The sequence below is a fragment of the Eutrigla gurnardus genome (assembly GCF_963514095.1).
Source record: "Eutrigla gurnardus genome assembly, chromosome: 24".
Taxonomy (NCBI): Eukaryota; Metazoa; Chordata; class Actinopteri; order Perciformes; family Triglidae; genus Eutrigla; species Eutrigla gurnardus.
The window spans coordinates 12,765,443-12,784,110 of NC_139935.1; the positions used below are offsets into that span (position 1 = coordinate 12,765,443).

At 44.8% G+C, this 18,668-nt stretch overlaps 3 protein-coding genes across 4 annotated transcripts in view; 2 read left to right on the forward strand and 1 right to left on the reverse strand.

The window, feature by feature from the left end:
• LOC311010071 (uncharacterized protein) overlaps nt 1–18,668 on the reverse strand; it is a gene marked incomplete at both ends in the record, with an annotated part of 443,514 nt that overhangs the window by 85,683 nt on the left and 339,163 nt on the right. The gene's annotated exons all lie outside the window — the stretch shown is intronic.
• LOC311009670 (uncharacterized protein) lies at nt 2,308–7,258 on the forward strand. Of its 2 annotated transcripts, XM_084004003.1 has the most exons (6): nt 2,308–2,455; nt 3,177–3,192; nt 4,755–4,956; nt 5,053–5,208; nt 6,727–6,814; nt 6,886–7,249. In XM_084004003.1, the coding sequence occupies exons 1-5, from the start codon at nt 2,368–2,370 to the stop codon at nt 6,805–6,807; spliced, it is 543 nt and encodes a 180-aa protein (XP_083860129.1). In that variant the 5' UTR covers nt 2,308–2,367; the 3' UTR covers nt 6,808–6,814; nt 6,886–7,249. The 2 variants fall into 2 exon arrangements, 1 of the variants encoding a protein (XP_083860129.1); XR_014596669.1 differs by lacking the exons at nt 2,308–2,455; nt 3,177–3,192; nt 4,755–4,956; nt 5,053–5,208 and adding an exon at nt 6,615–6,633 and having other exon boundaries at nt 6,886–6,960; nt 7,181–7,258.
• LOC311010024 (cilium assembly protein DZIP1-like) lies at nt 9,884–16,812 on the forward strand (the record flags this gene model as incomplete). Its single annotated transcript, XM_084004506.1, has 9 exons — nt 9,884–9,936; nt 10,100–10,379; nt 15,307–15,391; nt 15,521–15,636; nt 15,715–15,873; nt 15,961–16,098; nt 16,178–16,240; nt 16,317–16,445; nt 16,777–16,812. The coding sequence occupies 9 exons, from the start codon at nt 9,884–9,886 to the stop codon at nt 16,810–16,812; spliced, it is 1,059 nt and encodes a 352-aa protein (XP_083860632.1).

Here is an 18,668-nt window from a genome sequence, read left to right on the forward strand (position 1 = left end):
AAATAATGACAGTAGGCTACTTCACTGGATGGAAACTTGGAATGAGCAGTGGGATAACCGGAATGAACACATTAGTTTCCCAACAAAGTGACTGAGATACAGATAAGACTGATAGATCCTGGATCTTAGCCCGGTCTGGAGCAGGCTAGCTCCACAGGATACATCTCCATGGTGACCGATGCCATGACATGAGACATACTTTCATGGAACTGGATCAAGGCTAACTTCAGCCAGGACCTGGACCTCTGGACTCTGGAACTAACCCCGGACTCTGAACCTGACCCCGGACTCTGGATCTGACCCCGGACTCTGAACCTGATCCCGGACTCTGGACCATCTCTGAGTATGTATACTATAGGGTTGGGCATCGAGATCCGGTTCCAAATAGGAACCGTTTCCTAATCTCCGGTTCCGGAACCGTTAAGAGAAGCTGTTGGAATTGCGATCCTTTTTTTTTCGGTTCTTAAATGTCTGCACTACTTTGTTTGTATTACTCCGCCCGGCGTACGGAGACTCCGCGATAGAACGAAGAGCGTCACTCACTCAACATGGATGGCAGAAGAAGACGCCGCTCGAAAGTCTGGCTTCATTTTAATTTGAACAAAGATGGATTAGCACAGTGCAACATATGTGGAAAACTACGCGCTACTTAGTAACGCGTTACTGTAGTCGGACTACTTTTTTTCAGTAACGAGTAGTCTAACGCACTACTATTGCCAAACCAGTAGTCCGATTAAAGTTACTTATCCAAATACACGGCGTGTTAGTATTTTTGTCAGTAAAAAAAAAAGATCTGCTTTCTTCTTGCGTCTCGGGGATGACGTATGTTAGCCGACACCTTCACGGACGGTCGCGTGTAGTCGCTATACCGGCAGAAACGTAAACAATGGAGGGGGAGAGATACGCATTTTCCAGCTGGAAATACAAGCATTATTTCGACTTCATCTCAGCAAAAGATGGCAACATAAAGGTTCGTTGTACACTCTGTGTTAACAACAAAGTGTTGTCTACTTTCAAGAATACAACGTCAAACTTGAAAAAACCTTTAGAGTCACAGCATGGCACGACCACATTAAAAGAGCAGGTCCCGCCCGGTGACGGTGAAAAGGCGCAGCGTGTGAATAAACAAGACGAGTTCTCGATTTCACGGAGCTCCTGCTAACTCAGTCTGTGCTGAAATGCGAGCGGAGTCTCTCTTGAGAGTTTAGTGGAGAAATGTCTCGCTGCTTGCTGGCCCCGCCCCCTCCCTTCGTCATCACGCCGCTCATACTTGAGGACTGTGCTCATTTGTTTCATAAAACCAATCCTTGCTGCTCTAATGCCGGTTCAATATTCATAAAATGTTCATTCATGATGTTGCTGCCATTACAATATGCAAACAATTATTTAAGTTAAGTGAAGTCAAGAAAGACTGTCTTTATTTGTTTTATATAAAACATGTATTTTCTATCAGGACATAGTTTTCAAGTGCAACTTAAAATGGATACATTGTTGATGTTACTGTTAAAAAAGCACATCAATAAAGTGAGTATTGGCAAAATCGGTAGTTGGCAGCTGTTGAATGTAACTAATAAAGTAACTTGTAATCTAACTTAGTTACTTTTAAAATCAAGTAGTCAGTAACTTAACTAAGTTACTTTTTAAAGGAGTAGTCAGTAGTCAGATTACTCTTTCAAGGTAACTGTGGCAACACTGGACCTGTTGACCTGCACCTCAAAGAATCAGAATCGAGAATCGTTTAGAACAGGAATCGAAACAGAGGATCGGGATCTGGATCGGTAAAATCCAAACGATGCCCAACCCTACTCCTATGTGATTATGTTCCTTTATATTTACTTATTGTACTATTTACTGTACATAATGAGCTGACCTTCCTTTCAGTAATGTCGTATTTTGCCTGTTGAATACCTAAAGTGAGGCTTTGTCAGGACTACATGAGATTTTGCTCTTGTATCTGAAAGAGAAGCCGAGTCTGTGGAGCTGAATACCTCTAATTCGCACCTTGTTACTCCACGTAGGTCAGAGGTGAAAGGTTTAAATTCCTCCTCAGAGTTAATCCTGTCTGCATTAAACTGTCACATTATCGCCTGTGTTGAACTCACTGTGACCTCTGCACCTTCAGACATCGCTGTCCAGTCCAGTCAGGAAATACAGTCCCTCCACATAACAACTAAATAAATCATAAAAAACACAATTCATAAGTACGGGGAATGAATTAATATGGACATTTTTAACAGAATTTTCTCTCCCTCTCATCTCTTCAGGTCAATGACCTCCCAGATTTCCTCCACGGGAAGGACCGGGAACTCTGCCAGCACATCCGAATCACCTACGTCCCACAAGCCTGCTGTGAGGGGCCGTGATTGGATGAGGAGAGACAGGAGGGTGGGACTTCCTCCTGCATCCCCGCCCTCTCGCAGACCCAGCCACTGCCCAACACCACGCACCTCAGAGGGTAAAAAACTAAACTTTTTACAAACAAGTCTCATTGTCCAACAAAGTCTTAAGAATAAGGTCAGTGGCACATTAACTGGTGTTTTGGCTTTGCAGACCAGCACGTTGGATTTGCTAATTCATTAATTCATTGAGACTATTAATGCCAAGGTTGCAGCTTAGATCAGTTACAGGCCAAGGTTTCTAAGAGCGGCTGTGACTCAGGAGGAAGAGCAGGTCTCACACTCATCACCCAGTTAGTGTTTCCAGCTCGTGTCCTTGAGAAAGATCCCAAATAGCTCCTGATATCCAGGCCAGCGCCTTGCATGGCTGTTTTTCCACCAGTGGTGTGAGAGATGGATGAAACTACGACCTGCAAGGCACCGTTGCAACCACGCTACCAATGCAATCAGAGGACTTTAGCACTTAGCTGTAAAGTTCACCTTCAATAATGGAAGCTAACGTTGGAAACAGCTTCACAACAGAAGCCCAAAATCCAAGATTGGCGACGGCCAAAGAGCTGAACTCGAGACTCTAAAACCGTAGTCCACGAACCAATGGGTGACATCACCATGACTACGCCCGCTTCTACTCTACAGTCTTTGGTTAAAATATGTGTTCATCTACTCTGGGTATTTGGTGAAAATCTGTAACAGCAGTGAAGATGGTGTATATATTTTATGTCTTGGTTTCTTTCCCTTAAAATGCAGCTTTAACCCTCCTGGGTCTTTTTTCCCTGACAGGATATCCTGCACAGAGGTAAGAATCACACACACACACACACACACACACACACACACACACACACACACACACACACACACACACACACACACACACACACACTGGTTGCTCTTACTTTTTAGTACCAAACGGTCTATAAAATTGGTCCAAAAAGCTTCTTAAATGTAATTTAATTCTACTTTGAAACAAATGGATTTTCCCCCATCGATCACTATTTTTATTCACAACTAAAGGAATGATTTGACACTTCAGACTCTGAGCTGCCCTGCTTGGTGTTGCTTTATGTGTCTAGTTTTGCATTTTCCCCTGCAAAGTGTGCTGCATAGATTCTGTCTGGGCGTCAGGGAGACAGACAAACCTTTTGAGCTCTAAAACCTTTACAGCTGTGTTTGTCTGCAGGGCTACAAGTGAGGAGGAGGGTTCAACTTGAGGGGGTTAAATACCTGCATGTATGTGTGTGTGTGTGTGTGTGTGTGTGTGTGTGTGTGTGTGTGTGTGTGTGTGTGTGTGTGTGTGTGTGTGTGTGTGTGTGTACATGGTATGTGTGGCGATCTCTAGAAGGCAGCGTTCTCACTAAAACGCCAAACAGTTCACAAAAAGTTCTCTGCTGGTTTTGTTTGGAAAACAAGTGAATAATGCATGAAGTGAAAGCTCCTTCACTCTGCCTCGCTCTGTAGAGATCCTCTCCACAGTCTCAGGTAGCTCATGACTTCAGAAAGAGAGCTTAGTTCACCTGCTCTCATTATTCTTCTTCAATGGGGAATTTGAAGAGGTACCACGATTGACCTTCTGACCGAGATCCAAATGTTTATTGTTTATTTGCTCCAGAAATGGACTTAAAGGCTCTGAACAACACAGAATAAATGTAGGGCTGCAACCGGCGATTATTTTCATTGTTTGTTTGCAGATTATTGTTTTTTAATATTCTAAACCAGCCATTTAACAAGTTAAACGTATGGTTTTATGGCATTAGGGAATTTTGCAATTAATATTGTAGGTTTTTTTGAGGCAGACAATGAATTTGCTTTGGTGTTTTGGTGCATGACGTGAGAATAAGAGAAAATGGAATTAAAAATGAAGTAAAACAATGCAAAAATCAATAAACACAAATATAGAATACAATTATAATATAAATATTAACAAAAATAATGTATAATAAATAATGTACAATATATATGAATTTAAATGAAAGAGTGGTAGTTCTGTGGATTGTTGAGGTTTTCATCTTATTTTGATGTGAAACTGTAGAAATTGACCTTCATCAGACTTTTAACCTCAGGGTTCAGGGTCGCTTGGTGTAATCTCCCTCTCTTCTCATAGAACATATAGTATATGAATATCCTCTGGATAAAGTAAACTGAATATCCCTGAGTTGTGGCCAAAACAAGATATTTCAACGACATCATCTTCTGGGAAACAATGATCAACATTCTTCACCATTTACATGTTTTTGACCAAACAACTGATCAATAATGGAGAAAATAATCCAGGAATTTAAATGAATCTCCAATGAAAACAGTGGTTAGTTACAGCCCTCATCTGCTGCTGTAACAAAAGTTCATCTCCCTGTTCACCAGGAGCCCCAGTGAAAGGGGGATAGAGGAGGTTCCCATATTAGCACCCACACGTTCTGCCTCCTGTCCAAACCCGGAGACTCTGGGTCTCCTCAGGGTCCCCCACCCTCCCTCCACAGCACCCTCCCTCTACTCCCCCACCGGCTCCCCCACCTCTCCTCTGTCACCCTCCAGTCCCAGACGGAGCGGCGCGGACACTGGCCAGGTACAGACGCCGTTACGCTTCCTGGTTGTAAATATTTGGGGATACCAAATGTGGAAAGATGAAAAGCCGTTGTGTGTTGATGATGTGATGCTCCAGGTCCCGAGGATGATCGGTGCAGGTCTGTCTCGCCTGCTGAGGAGAGGCTTTGTGAGCAGCGGAGAGGAGAGGACGGCTGAGCTGCATCTTTATGCCGTATCACACATGTCCAGACTTTCCCTCCATCTGCAGAGCTCCTGGAACAGCTTCATTATTGTGAGTGATGACGGAGACACAGTGTGTGTTTCTGTTCTACTACAGAATGTAGTGTTAGTCTTCTTAGTAGCTCTGCATTTAATATCCATAGCATGAAAGCATTGATATTTCCAAACATCCCATAAAAAAGGCCAAAACCAACCATGTATTAGTCCGTCTCTCAACCTTTTTCTCAGCTCCCAGTAGACTCCAGTCTTAAAAACAACTCACTAATATATCATGTCATTTTAAAAAAAGAGGCTTACAGTAGTAGTTTCCTAAAATAGCCGGTCACGAAGTTTGCAAACCAACTGGAGGAGAAAAGGAAAAGCAAGAAAAATAAATGAATCCAAATGTTAGTATTCTTCCTTTCAACAGATACACTCTGAACAAAGTTTGTATTTGTTTCATTTGCAGCTGTGCAATGATTCATTATGAACACCTATCAGTCTTTTAGTGCATTGCTCAATTATAAAGGGTTGATTTAGCAACCAAGAACTAGTTATCATTAAGAATAATAGCCTTACAGTAACACATATTGAAATGATTCCATAGAGTATTCCTTGTTGTGTTCATACAGTGGATTCAAAGATAAGTCAACAAGGTTTCATCTTGATTTGAGTGTAAACTGCCTTTACATCGACTTCATTGTTGTGTGTGTGTGTGTGTGTGTGTGTGAGTGTGTGTGAGTGTGAGTGAGTGTGAGTGTGTGTGTGTGTGCGTGTGTGTGTGCGTGTGTGTGTGTGTGTGTGTGTGTGACGTCAGAATCGTTTCATGTTACTTGCGCAACTATCAACTGAACGCGTCACACCCGCGTGCTTTGACGCCTGTGCAGCACACAGCGCCTGACGTGTAATGTAGTTTCCTCATTGACTTATAACGGTCACGCGTTCACGCGCACGTTCACGCGTGATGGCTGCTGCACGCCTGTGATCACATGACGCGGAGTAACTACGTGTAACATTCATGCGTTTTTTAGCGAACGCACGCATTAACGCTCGCATGAAGATAATTGAACCTTTTTGTCAGGCGCTCACATGTACGCGGAAACGACGTGCGCAGACTCTGTCACGCGTAACAAGAAGCTGCGTACATATGAAGCAGCGTGCGCACGTCTGTCTCTCACTGTTTGACAAATGTTGTTACGCGTTCACACGCACGTGCGGTCGCAGATTCTGATGCTGCGCGGCCAGAATTGATCTGCTGTGCGCACCTACTCCGCGTAACTTGAACGCGTAATGTAGTTGCCTCCCCTGGTTGACTGAAATGAACAGGCCAACTACATTACGCGTTCAAGTTACGCGGAGTAGGTGCGCACAGCAGATCAACTTCCGGCCGCGCAGCATCAGAATCTGCGACCGCACGTGCGTGTGAACGCGTAACAACATTTGTCAAACAGTGAAAGACAGACGTGCGCACCAGCATCAACCTGCTCTCTGCCAAAAAGTCAACATCTCACCATCCTCTTGACTTTACCTTTATGGAATAATAATCCTGTCTCTGTTATTAACACCCTCCCCCCCCCCTCCCTCCCTGCAGAGGTGCCCTGGCCTCCAGAATGCTGCTTGCCTTGATATGTGCTGCAGAGCTTCAAACACAGAACCAAAGATCCCAGGTTGACTGTGAGGTGAGCTGCTCACATTAATGTCATTATGTATTGAATCCGTTTTAAATGTCACAGCTGTCCTTCTCTGTCAGCCTCAGGACTTCCTAGCTGAGTATCTGGACGCTGCCTGCTCCCTGCTCTTTGAACTGCTGCTTTTAGGCCACGAGGTGAGTGACAACTATACCATGGAATACTATTGTAATTACTCTCACTGCCAAAGGGGGAGACAAAGGTGCCGTTCTGGATACAAAACAATCTTTGCTTGTCTATAAGAAACAAATCCAAATATATCATACATATAGGTGTAAAATGTCTTGTTTGCAAGTGTGGGGAAGTCCAATCATTTGCACTCAGCCTGTGAATTTACACTTTATTGACTTTATTTAGGCCAGCAGATGTTCTTCAGCGGACAACTCCCTGTCTGTGGGTTGGATGCTCGGAGTCCTGCAGCCACATCCTCACCTGGTAACGTTCCTCACTGGCACTTTAGTAGAGATGGGAAACCTATTCTCACATGAAGTTTCGGAAAAAACATTGTCTTGATATTTTCTATAATAACATTCAGGGTCACTCTGAACAAGAATCCATTGAAAATATTAGCAAACCTCTTAAGGAATAATTGTAATGTTTTTCTGAAAATCAGGAAATTATCCATTCGCCACTTTGACACTGGGAGGGATTATGAATTGATTTTATGATAAAACCATACAGTAAAATGTCTTGATATTTTCTATATTAATAGCAGGATCACTCTGAACAAGAATCCATTGTAAATATTAGCAAACCTCCTAAGGAAGAATTGTAATTCCTTTTTGAAAATCAGGAAATTATCCACTCGCCAGTATGCACTTTGATACTGGGAGGGATTATGAATTGAATTTATGATAAAATCATACAGTAAAATGGCTTGATATTTGCTAAAATAATATTCAGAATAATTCACAACAAGAATACATTGAAAATATTAGCAAATCTATAATTATCCTCATGGTTAACCGTTGCACCGGGTATAAAAACTGCTTTCCCATCCATTTAGGCCACGTCGGGCACCCGTACCGTAAATGCAGTAATAGATGCGCAACTGATACTAAGCGGAGGCTGGCTTGACGGGGCTTTTTCAATCGGCGACTGGCGTGACTGCAGTCCGTGGCTCGGGGTCATCATGCTGGGGTCTCTAGTACCACCTTAGCCGGGTGGTAGAGTCTGCCTCCTGAAGTTCGGTAAAGTTGCGCTCTCCACGCTCCACGACTGAGCGCGCACGAGCGTGACACTCATTACAGCGCATTTCCTCTGCGCTCTGGTGGTTTAAAAACGAGGATGAAGTGTAACAAGTATACGATGGCTTAATGGCTGTATGTATGTGTGTTGATGACATATGCACAGTAAATAAGGAGAACATGTAGTTATTCCTGCTGTGTTCTGCAGGGATCTAATGGAGGGTATTTGTTGTATCCTGTATTACATGCAGGAGGGCCGTCTCCTCCTCCTCCTCCTCCTGCGGTGACAGCGCTGATTCAATATTTCTAAATTATTTTGATTTAAGATACGAGTTGGATTTTAAAAGAAGGTGTTTATGAAAAAAATATCACTCAGTAAAAGCATCAAAAACACTGCTGGAGTTCATCATGATAACGTGGATCTAACGTATGATATGGAGTGTAATTAAATGTGTGAGAGTCATCAAAATGATAATAGTTCTTCTCACGTTTACTTCCTACAATCTGACTTCAGTTCACCACAGCTCCATCTGTGTCGCTGATTCCCCTCCAGTCTCCAGAATGTGGTACCGGTACCATGCCTCAGAGTTTGCTTACAGGTAGCAAATGTATTGAATACTTAACATGATCCAACTATCTAATGTTAAAATAATGTCGTCCACTATTTGGGAATCAGCTCGGATGTTTACGCATTCTGTTAAATTTGTTCTGAAAAATAAAAAGCGTGAAACTAATGTGGCAGGTGGCACCGAGTGGGGAAGGGGAGGTGCAGGAAGTTATGGGGCGGGTAGAAATAAGCCTACCTGTAGAGGGAACGAGACTCAGTTTGTTGGTTCTGGCCGGAGGAGTGAGGCAGGTGCACACCTCACTCCGTGCGGGCATGCGGGGAAACAAAGAAAACTGGTAGGCTGAGGCCCTGTTTTGAGGGTTTATATCATGACATTATTGTGTAATATAAACTGTTTGTTTTATGTTTTCAGACTTATTGCCCTGCGGGGCTTGTGTGTAGCTGGTAGCTGATGAATGGGCACAGTTCGGCAGACCAGGTATTTTAAAGTTGCGATATAGGCTGTAAACTCTTAAACATTTTTATGGATGCAATAAAGTAATGAACGTTTGTATTTGTGTCTCTGCAGAGAATCGGTGGCCTATTAGTTGTTCTTGCCGTTTTTTGTTTATTATTTCGGGTTTATTATTTTGTCTAGTCCACCGGGCAAGTGAGCCGGTAACGGGTGAAAAGAGCTGGGTATTGCCCTTGGGTGGACTAGTTTCTTTTTTTTCTTTTTGTTTGTTTGTTTATTTGTTTGTGCTCTGCGACAAACCCCCACTCGTTTTCAGTCTCAGGTGTAGTCTCAGTTAAACCGTCAAGGCAGGCATAAGGTGTGACGTGGTTAAAATGTTTGCAGTGAAATTGAGTTGTGTGCAAACCTTAAGAGTGTGAGTTCACTAAGTGTGTAAACCTTTTGCAGTGTAAAGAGTGGTTTGAAAAACGTAATCCTGGCCTTGCTAGTGATACTGTTGATGTAAACTGAGGAGATACCAGTGGGCCTATAACCTGTCAAGCAGAACCCTGTAATAAAACTGTTTAATTACATTCTCTGGACTATTATCATTTTGCTAATTAATCACCTGCATTGGGAGTAACACTAAATAAAAATGATATTTTTTAAGAAAAGTAAACTGTAGATGATATTGCCTGTTTATAGACCAATACAAGCACAATAAAAATGAGCATGAATTTACATCTCTCAAGACTCCAGGAGATGGCGCTGTGCTGCAAATGCTTCATGATACAGCTGCAGGGATGAACCCCAGAAGTTAGCGTCACACAGAACCCCTCAGCAAAATGCTAATTAGACTTTTCCTTTAGAATATGGCAGAAACTAATGCAGCAATTCAGCTGCAGAGTCAGAAGTCCAAACTCAGGTCAGAATTCCTGACTTCTGACACTGTCAAGTTTTAATGAAGGAATGAAGCAGGAGGAAGATAATTATAGATTTGTATTGTTATAATATACAATGATTTATTTTTGGAGCACCACATAAAATAAAAATAACATGCATGAACATTGACGCTGTCCACCTCTCAGTCTCACGTCTACTGTTTCAAAGAGTGGGGGACAACATGGGGACAGCGAGAACTTCGATGACTACATGAAGGCAATCAGTGTGAGCTTCGCCACCCGGCAAATGGGCAATATGGCCGAACCCAATCTGAAGATCAGCATGGACGATGCTGGCTTCATTTCAATGAAGTCCGAAACCACATTCAAGACCACGGAGATCAAATTCAAGCTGAGCGAAGAATTAAACGAGACGACCGCAGACGGCCGAAACACCAAGACCATCATCACGTTTGAGTCAACATTGGTCAAGATAGGGCGATCAGCCAAATGGCTTAGTGCTGGCGCGAACGGTACATTATGTATATCTCGTAAATTACCCCACTAATAATGCATGGAATGTTACCAAACTTCTGCAGTAGTACAAATAGGGTCTGTACTCACAAAACGAGGCATTTGAAAGTACACCAGGAGTTTATTTAAAAGAACACTTGCCTGATAGCTTCTATCCTCGGCTGCTTACGCTAAACTAACGCTACCGCAGCATCGACGCCACTTCCGTGTTTACCCAGCTGTTTATCCACCCCTGTTTTCTTTTCCTTGGTTGTTTTGGACCTCCTCGTTTCGTTTTTTAACCGAGGAATTGGAAGATTGTTGCAACTTCCCTCCGCCTCCCCCCTGTGATAGTGGTACCACCCGAGGGAAGAGGGGCTCTCTGTGTGCTTCAGTCTGCAGTTTAAAAAATAACAATTATAATAATAGAATTTCTTTGTAGTGTACTTTTCATTCATTCAAAGTCGGGACTTTTTTAAAGTTTTTTTTAAAGTACACTACGACTGGGACTTTAAAAAAGGCCTTTGACTGCTAAATTGCACCCTCTTTCTGATGTACTATGCTTAATTTTTATTAATTGAATGAAAAGTACACTCCAAAGAAAATCTATTATTATTGTTGTTATTTTTTAAACTGCAGACTGAAGCACCTTCCAGTTAGTCTACATGCTGCAAGTGAAGACCAACCATGATGCAAAATGACACATTAAAAGCTTAAAATGTGTTTTCATGAGTGTCTTTAAAATGTCCAGCTATTTGTACGCCTTCCCGTGAAATAAGGTTGAGATTTTCAAGTAAGAGACTGCAGTTTTCCCAGGACTTTGTCCTCACTACTTGTTACTCCCCTCAAGTTGAAATCACGAAACCAAGTCGTTCCTTTATATTTACTGGCATTTATTCACACGAATGTGCAAAGGTGTGCCGTGAGAACTAGACATACAGAAACAGAAATACATAAACAAACAATTACTTTCTTATCGAGACCACATACGTAGCGTAAACAGTATCCTTCAGGCTACATGACGTCACGTTAGCTTTAACGTCTATCAACATTTAGTAGCAAGATAGCAACTGTACCTCATTGGCCGCTTTACTTGAGAGAAATAAAAAACAGGTCTTCAGTTCTTCCTTAAACATAAATCCTCGCTTCAATGTACTTCACAAAATACACTTGAGGAATACAATCTTCTTGCAATAGCGCTCTCTGCGCACTGAGGTATCTCCGTACCGCGAACGTGGTCCAAACAACAACAGTCCCTTCAGTAAACCCGCCCCCGTCTGTCACTTCAAAACTTCAAAGAAAACAAATAAAACAAAATAAAGGCAGTTTGACATTAAATTGTTCTTATGTCTTACTATTCATGTGTATTAACTTGTGTATGTATTACTATGTATGTGTATTAACTTGTGTATTTATTGATTGATTCAAATATGTATTAACTTATTTATTTAACCTATTTATTCAACTGTCGTTGATGGCAGCTACACTACTCACTCAGTTGTCTCCTGGAGGACGGACACTGAACAGCGCTGGTTGTCTTCCACAATGTAGAAGTCATGACTCTCGAACAGTAGTGGTTGAACGTAGTAATAGCAGATATGTGATGTGTCCAGGTATCTGATCTGTGTCCAGGTATCTGATCTGTGTCCAGGTATCTGATCTGTGTTCAGGTATCTGATCTGTGTTCAGGTATCTGATCTGTGTCCAAACGTCTGCTTTAATCTCTTCTCAAGATGTGGAACTCTGAGTGTTGTGACCTCACTAAGTGACTGTGGCCAGTCAAGTTGTACTCATTGGAATTCGGAATGTCGAGTTCAAACCAAAACAAATTTGAACACAAAAATATATTTTTAATTTTAATGTGATTTGAAACTAACTGTATTTCACAGTGTACAAAAGTCTTTCAACATCCTTACATAAAACTATTTCCCACTTTTTCTATGCATGAAAAGTCCCAAAATATGTTCTTTTATGTACAAGGTGTTACCATGTTTATCCTAGAAGAGACTGTTGTGCCTTCTACAGGTGGACTTATTTGTTATTGAACCGAAGGCAGATTTTTAGGACTTTCTAAACCTCAGATTCTGCTGTTAAGTCTGCTGGTGTGGTTGAAATGATGACGTACCTGGAGGGATCTGAAAAAGTCCCTTTGCTGCCAGTCATGTTTGTCTGCGGAAATAATGAGACCACACTGACAGCATTAATCTCACAGGAACATCTAAGTGGTTTCCTGGTTGTCATAGTAACAGTCATGTAATATGTCATCAGTAGGTAGATTCTTGTATGATTAAAAGTTTTTTGGTTTCCCAGAAATGCAGTTCTGAGAAATGTTTCTAAGTAAAGAGTAAAGCTCCACCTTTGCTGATCTACTCCGAGGACAGCACAGGTCTGGAATGAGACATGATGTCCCAGATGTGCTCAATAGGATTCAGGTCTGGGGAACAGGCAGGCCAGTCCATAACATCAATGCCTTCATCATGCAGGAACTGCTGACACACTCCAGCCACATGAGGCCTAGCATTGTCATGCATTAGAAGGAACCTAGGGCCCACTGCACCAGCATATGGTCTCACAATGGGTCTGAGGATCTCATCCCGGTACCTAATGGCAGTCAGGGTACCTCCAGCAAGCACATGGAGGGCTGTGTGACCTTCCAAAGAAATACCTCCCCAGACCATCACTAGGCCACCGCGAAACCGGTCATGCTGGAGGATGTTGCAGCAGCAGAACGTTCTCCGCGGCGTCGCCAGACCCTGTCATGTCGGTCACATGTGCTCAAGGTGAACCTGCTCTCATCCATGAAGAGCACAGGGCGCCAATGGCCAATCTGCCAATCTCTGTGATCTCTAGCAAATGCCAATGGCATTGCACGGTGTTGGGTTTTAAGCACAGGCCCTATTTGTGGACGTCGGGCCCTCAAACCACCCTCATGGAGTCGATTTGGGACCGTTTGAGTTGAAACTTGAACATCAGTGGCCTGCTGAGGTCATTTTGTAGGGCTCTGGCAGTGCTCCTCCTGTTCCTCCGTGCACAAAGGAGCAGATATCGGTCCTGCTGTTGGGTTGTTGACATTCTTCGGCCCCCTCCACGTCTCCTGGTGTACTGGCCTGTCTCCTGGAATCTCCTCCATGCTCTTGACACTGTGCTGGGGGGCACAGCAAACCTTCTTGCCACAGTGTGCATTGATGTGCCATCATGGATGAGTTGCACTAACTGGGCAACTTCTGTGGGTTGGAGAAACCGCCTCATGCTACCTCTAGTGGTGCAAACACTGGCAAAATTCAAAAAAGAAAAAAATCTGCCAGAAAGGCCGAGAACAGAGAAATGGTCTGCGGTCACCACCTGCAGAACCATTCCTTTATAGGGATGTCTTGCTAATTGCCACTCGTTTCCACCTGTGGACTGTTCCATTTACACAACAGCAGGTGAAATTGATTCCCAATCAGTGCTGCTTCCTAATTGGACAGGCTGATATCTCAGATACAATACAGGGCTCCAGAGTGCGACCATTTTGGTTGAAAATGCGACCAAAATTTTTATGAGTGATTTTTATGAAATCGTAAGCGCAGCATCTCGTTGTGTTCTCCTGATGGTATCGTGGTCTAAACCAATAAGAGACAGAGCTCGGGTGGGTCCTTGCCTCTGATTGGCTGTGGTCCTTTTCACTGCTGTAAATTGTGTCAGTTCAAAAAATGTGAGCGAGCTGAGCAGGTATTCCTGAGCGCTTCCATTTTCTCCAAAAATGAAGAGAGGCAGAAAGCCTGGCCCCGAGACAAATAATTAATTAATTAAAAAGCCCAAAAATATGCCTTCAGACAGGACTGGTTGAAGCAATTTCCCTGGCTGATGTACGATAAAGAAAGGGACTCAATGCACTGCATTTATTGTCGGGAGTGTGGTCAGAATATGGCCGGTAATAGTGCGTTTGTGGAAGAGTCAACAACATTTCGCATCGAGACGTTGAAAAAGCGCAATATGTCCAAAAAGCATACTACATGCCGTGATAAGTGTGTTAATAAAGCTCTCCCAGCTGCATTTCAGCGTCAGGCTGTATCAATCAGGTCCGCTGAGGCATCTGAAATGATTATCAAAGTCAACGTCGCATACAATATTGCAAAGGAGGAGTTGCCGTTCACTAAATCTAAGTCCGAAATTATTCTGATGAAAAAGATGCCGACACACTAAAGAACAAGACAGCTGCGGAGGTTGGAAACGCCGCGTACACGTCATTCATGATTGACGGCGACACAGACGTCTCTACGAAGGAGTGCGTTATTGTCTACTGCCGCATTTTGCGGAAAGGGAGGCCGGTCAACATGTTAATTGGACATGTCGAGGTGGAGCATGGACACGCACAGTGTTTGAAGGCCCAAATTACAGCATGAGACATCATGAATAGGACATTGTATAGTAGCCTATTCCTAATAGTATTAAAAATGAATAGCCTAAGTAAAAACATAAGTAAGCTAGGCTAAGATCACATAAACAGTTTTCCATTTGCAATCTATAGGCAAGTGACCTGTATGATCTTTTTATTCTTGAGGAATTTATGCTGCCACAAAGCAAGCATTTGCTGCGTTTGGGCATCAGTGTGCAGATTGGCTGGAGAAAACGGGTGCTCTGGGGCGTCATTATGTAAAAGGAGAGCGATGAAAAGGTGACCTTTTGGTGCTAAAGGTGACGCGATGAAAAATGTGGGTGATCATGAATTTTGTGCTGGTGCACCTAAAAAAAAAAGTTAGGTGCACCAGTGCAACCAATGCATAAAGTTAGTCTGGAGCCCTGCACAACCTTGATTTGAATTGAATATCCAAAAATATGGCTTGAGCTTTGCTTTCTTTATATAAGAAAACTCACAAGGTGATATATTGATACCTGTATTTTGTGTTTCTTTCTTTTAGTGTCCACATTGTGGAAAGTCCTTCCTCAATTCCTCGTTCCTCCAGAATCACATCCAGCGGCGGCACCCTGATGAGTACGAGACCGGTACGTCGCACATTAAATCATTTAAGGATGTCCTGTGAAGATGTATTTGCAGCTGAAATATGATACGCTTCCTCACATTGTGTCGTGACACAAATATCTTGTTTTCTTTGTTCTTCTACGTCCTTCCAGAGTTCCGGTCAGACAGTGAGAAGAAATCTCAGATCGACAGCCTCAAATCGGAGATCAGCGGTCTGAAGGAGCAGATTGTTCAGCAGCAACAGGACCTGCAAGCCAAAACAGCTCAGGTAGGAAAAACGACACCTTTTAAAGCAAAAATGCCAAACTTCTGGTTCCTGCTCGTTTGATTTCCGTTGTGATTCCAGGAAAAAGAGCAGCAGTCCCTGCAAAAAGACCTGCTGAGAGAATTGGACCACTTTAAGGCGGAGGAGATGGCGCGCATGGACAGAAAGATAGAAGACAGCAGGGACGGCATGCGTAGAGAGATGGAGTATCTTTACACCCGGAACATTCAGGCTCTCAATGTACAAAAAGAATACTTGGATAATCCATTTTGGTTCTCCAGCATATATTTTATTCATACCTTTTTTTTTTACTATTTTTATTCATAGGAAGCAAATCAGAATCAGACCGCCAAGCTTGAGAAATCGTCCGTCCCTGTTCACTCGCAGCCAGAGAGAGATCTGGACAACTACAAAGAGATGCAGATCCAAGCCATGCAGAAGCTGGAACACCAACTGAAGAAACAGGTCAGTGTCGAGGCCAGATGTTCTTTCCATAATTACAAGTGAATGAAATCCTTTTGAGGACACAAATATTCTCCTCTAGGATCAAAAGTGGGAATCCAGGCTGCAGGAAATAAAGGGCCAACACGAGTCTGAAAAGAACCAGGTATGTGTTCTTATCAAACCTCATCATTATTATGTCGTTTACGTGTAATTTGAAGCCGTGAAACGTCGCCTCCCAGTTGCTGAACGAGCTGAGCAGGATGCAGTCGTCCGTGGCGGAGCAGCAGGAGAGCGGCCGGCGGCTGCAGCAGGAGATGGGCAGGAGGCTGCAGGAGAAGGAGCGCACCATCAAGGCCCAGAGAGAGCAGGTTATAACACTTACACTTGCACAGCCAGGAAGTGAGGCGGGGGGGTCAGCACTTGTTCAGGATATCCTGTATTTGGCCTCAGATTGTGTTGTATTGAGACATGATGATACTGTATATTTGACAGGAACCATAGTGCACAGGAAACGGATACTTTTCCTGGAATAGCACCACAGTTTCCCATTACTCGCTACAGCTGAGCAGCCAGAGTTCACAAACTTGCATTGTTATAATTATAAATAATTATTTAATTATTCCTTTTTCCATCCTGTCATTAAAGCAGATGGCACTGACAAAACAACCAATCATAAATGCTCCTTTTCCCAACTTCCAGATGCGGAATATTTCCTCAAATCCACCCAAACCCTAACCACTCAGGAAGGCGACGTGGAGCAGGCGTAGGACGGCCCCCCGTCGGAACAGGTACGGGTGACGAGCGGACCTCCCGAAGGCTGCGTGGAGCAGGCGTAGGACGGCCCCCCGTCGGAACAGGAACGGGTGACGAGCGGACCTCCAGAAAGCTGCGTGGAGCAGGCGTAGGGCGGCCCCCCGTCGGAACAGGAACGGGTGACGAGCGGACCTCCCGAAGGCTGCGTGGAGCAGGCGCAGGACGGCCCCCCGTCGGAACAGGAACGGGCGAAGAGCGGGCTCCCGGACGACTGCGGGGAGCAGGCGTCGGACTGACCCCCGTCGGAACAGGAAAGGGTGACAGGCAAACCCCCAATAGGCTGCGGGGAGCAGGCGTCGGATGGACCCCCGTCGGAACAGGAAAGGGTGACAGGCAAACCCCCAATAGGCTGCGAGGAGCAGGTGTGGGACGGTCCCCTGTCTGGGCTGGCGCCGGACGATCCTCCGCCGGGACTGGTGACGGACGGGCCGCCGACTGAAGACCACTGGAGAGTGTCGATCGGGCCGCCGACTGAAGGCCAATGGCAGGTGTCGACCGGGCCGCCGACTGAAGGCCAATGGCAGGTGTCGACCGGGCCGCCGACTGAAGGCCAATGGCAGGTGTCGACCCGGCCGCCGACTGAAGGCCACTGGCCAAGGCGTGGGCTGGTTGCTTGGCTGTGACCGAGGCGTGGGCTGGTTGCTTGGCTGTGACCGTGGCGTGGGCTGGTTGCTTGGCTGTGGCCGTAGCGTGGGCTGGATGCTTGGATGCTTGGCTGTGGCCTGGGCTGGATGCTTGGCTGGAGCTGAGGCCTGGGCTGGTAGCATGGCTGGAGCTGAGGCCTGGGCTGGTAGCATGGCTGGAGCTGAGGCCTGGGCTGGTAGCATGGCTGGAGCTGAGGCCTGGGCTGGTAGCATGGCTGGAACTGTGGCATGGGCTGGTAGCATGGCTGGAACTGTGGCATGGGCTGGTAGCTTGGACGGGCGGGCCTCCGCTGGAACTGGTGACGGACGGACCCCCCGTTAGAACCGATGTGAGCAGCATCGGGGCGGCTCGCTTCCTCATGCCGCACCTGCTCCTCGAGGCCGTCAACCGACGAGCCAACTGCCGGTTAGCCAGCTGGATGCTCCTTGGCCCTCCCAGGGCCAGACGAGTACCCCTAAACGGGTTCGGGCAGGAGCTGGGAAGCTGTGCGGTGGCTGAGACATGGTCTGGTGGCATGGCTGAGACTGCGGCATGAGCGGTTAGCATGGCTGTGACAGGGGCTGGTGGCTTAGCTGCGGCTTGAAAAAACAGTTCGCTAGCAGCAATTTGGCGTGTCCTGCTAGCAGGATTGGTAATGAAGTCCACATACCACTGTATGACTCTAAGCCCATTAACTGCTGGGTCCTCTTTGGGTTGGTTCATTCTGTCAGGTTCAGGGCAAAACGTGGACTTGAAAAAGAGGGGAGGCGAGGACCCAAATGCAGTTAAAAAAATGAAGATTTATTTAAATAATAATTGAGAACCAAAACTAAGACTAAAACAAAGTATCAAACAAAGAAACCACAAAGGCAAAAACGACCATTAAAGAAACACTTACAAAAAGGAACCAAAACACGAAGGGATAGGGGAGGCAGGACGAGGTACAAAAATATCCAGTGACAAGACGTGGTGCAGCATGCAGGGGAAGACAATGACGAAAGCGACATCGACAGCAACAATGAACCAACAATGAGACAGGGGAAACACAGACTATATACACAGGGAGGCAGGGAGCTGACGAGGAACAGTTGAAACACATCAGGGCAGGCATGGTAATCAACACGAGAGGGAGGGGGAGTCAAGACAGCGGAAAC

What these genes read in the sequence shown, in the direction of transcription:
- LOC311009670 (XM_084004003.1), top strand. Translation starts at nt 2,368, where the DNA reads ATGAGGAGAGACAGGAGGGTGGGACTTCCTCCTGCATCCCCGCCCTCT. An exon ending in GCGGCGCGGACACTGGCCAG is followed by an intron (nt 4,957 to 5,052) that starts GTACAGACGCCG and finishes GTGATGCTCCAG; the next exon opens with GTCCCGAGGATGATCGGTGC. An exon ending in CCTGGAACAGCTTCATTATT is followed by an intron (nt 5,209 to 6,726) that starts GTGAGTGATGAC and finishes CCCTCCCTGCAG; the next exon opens with AGGTGCCCTGGCCTCCAGAA.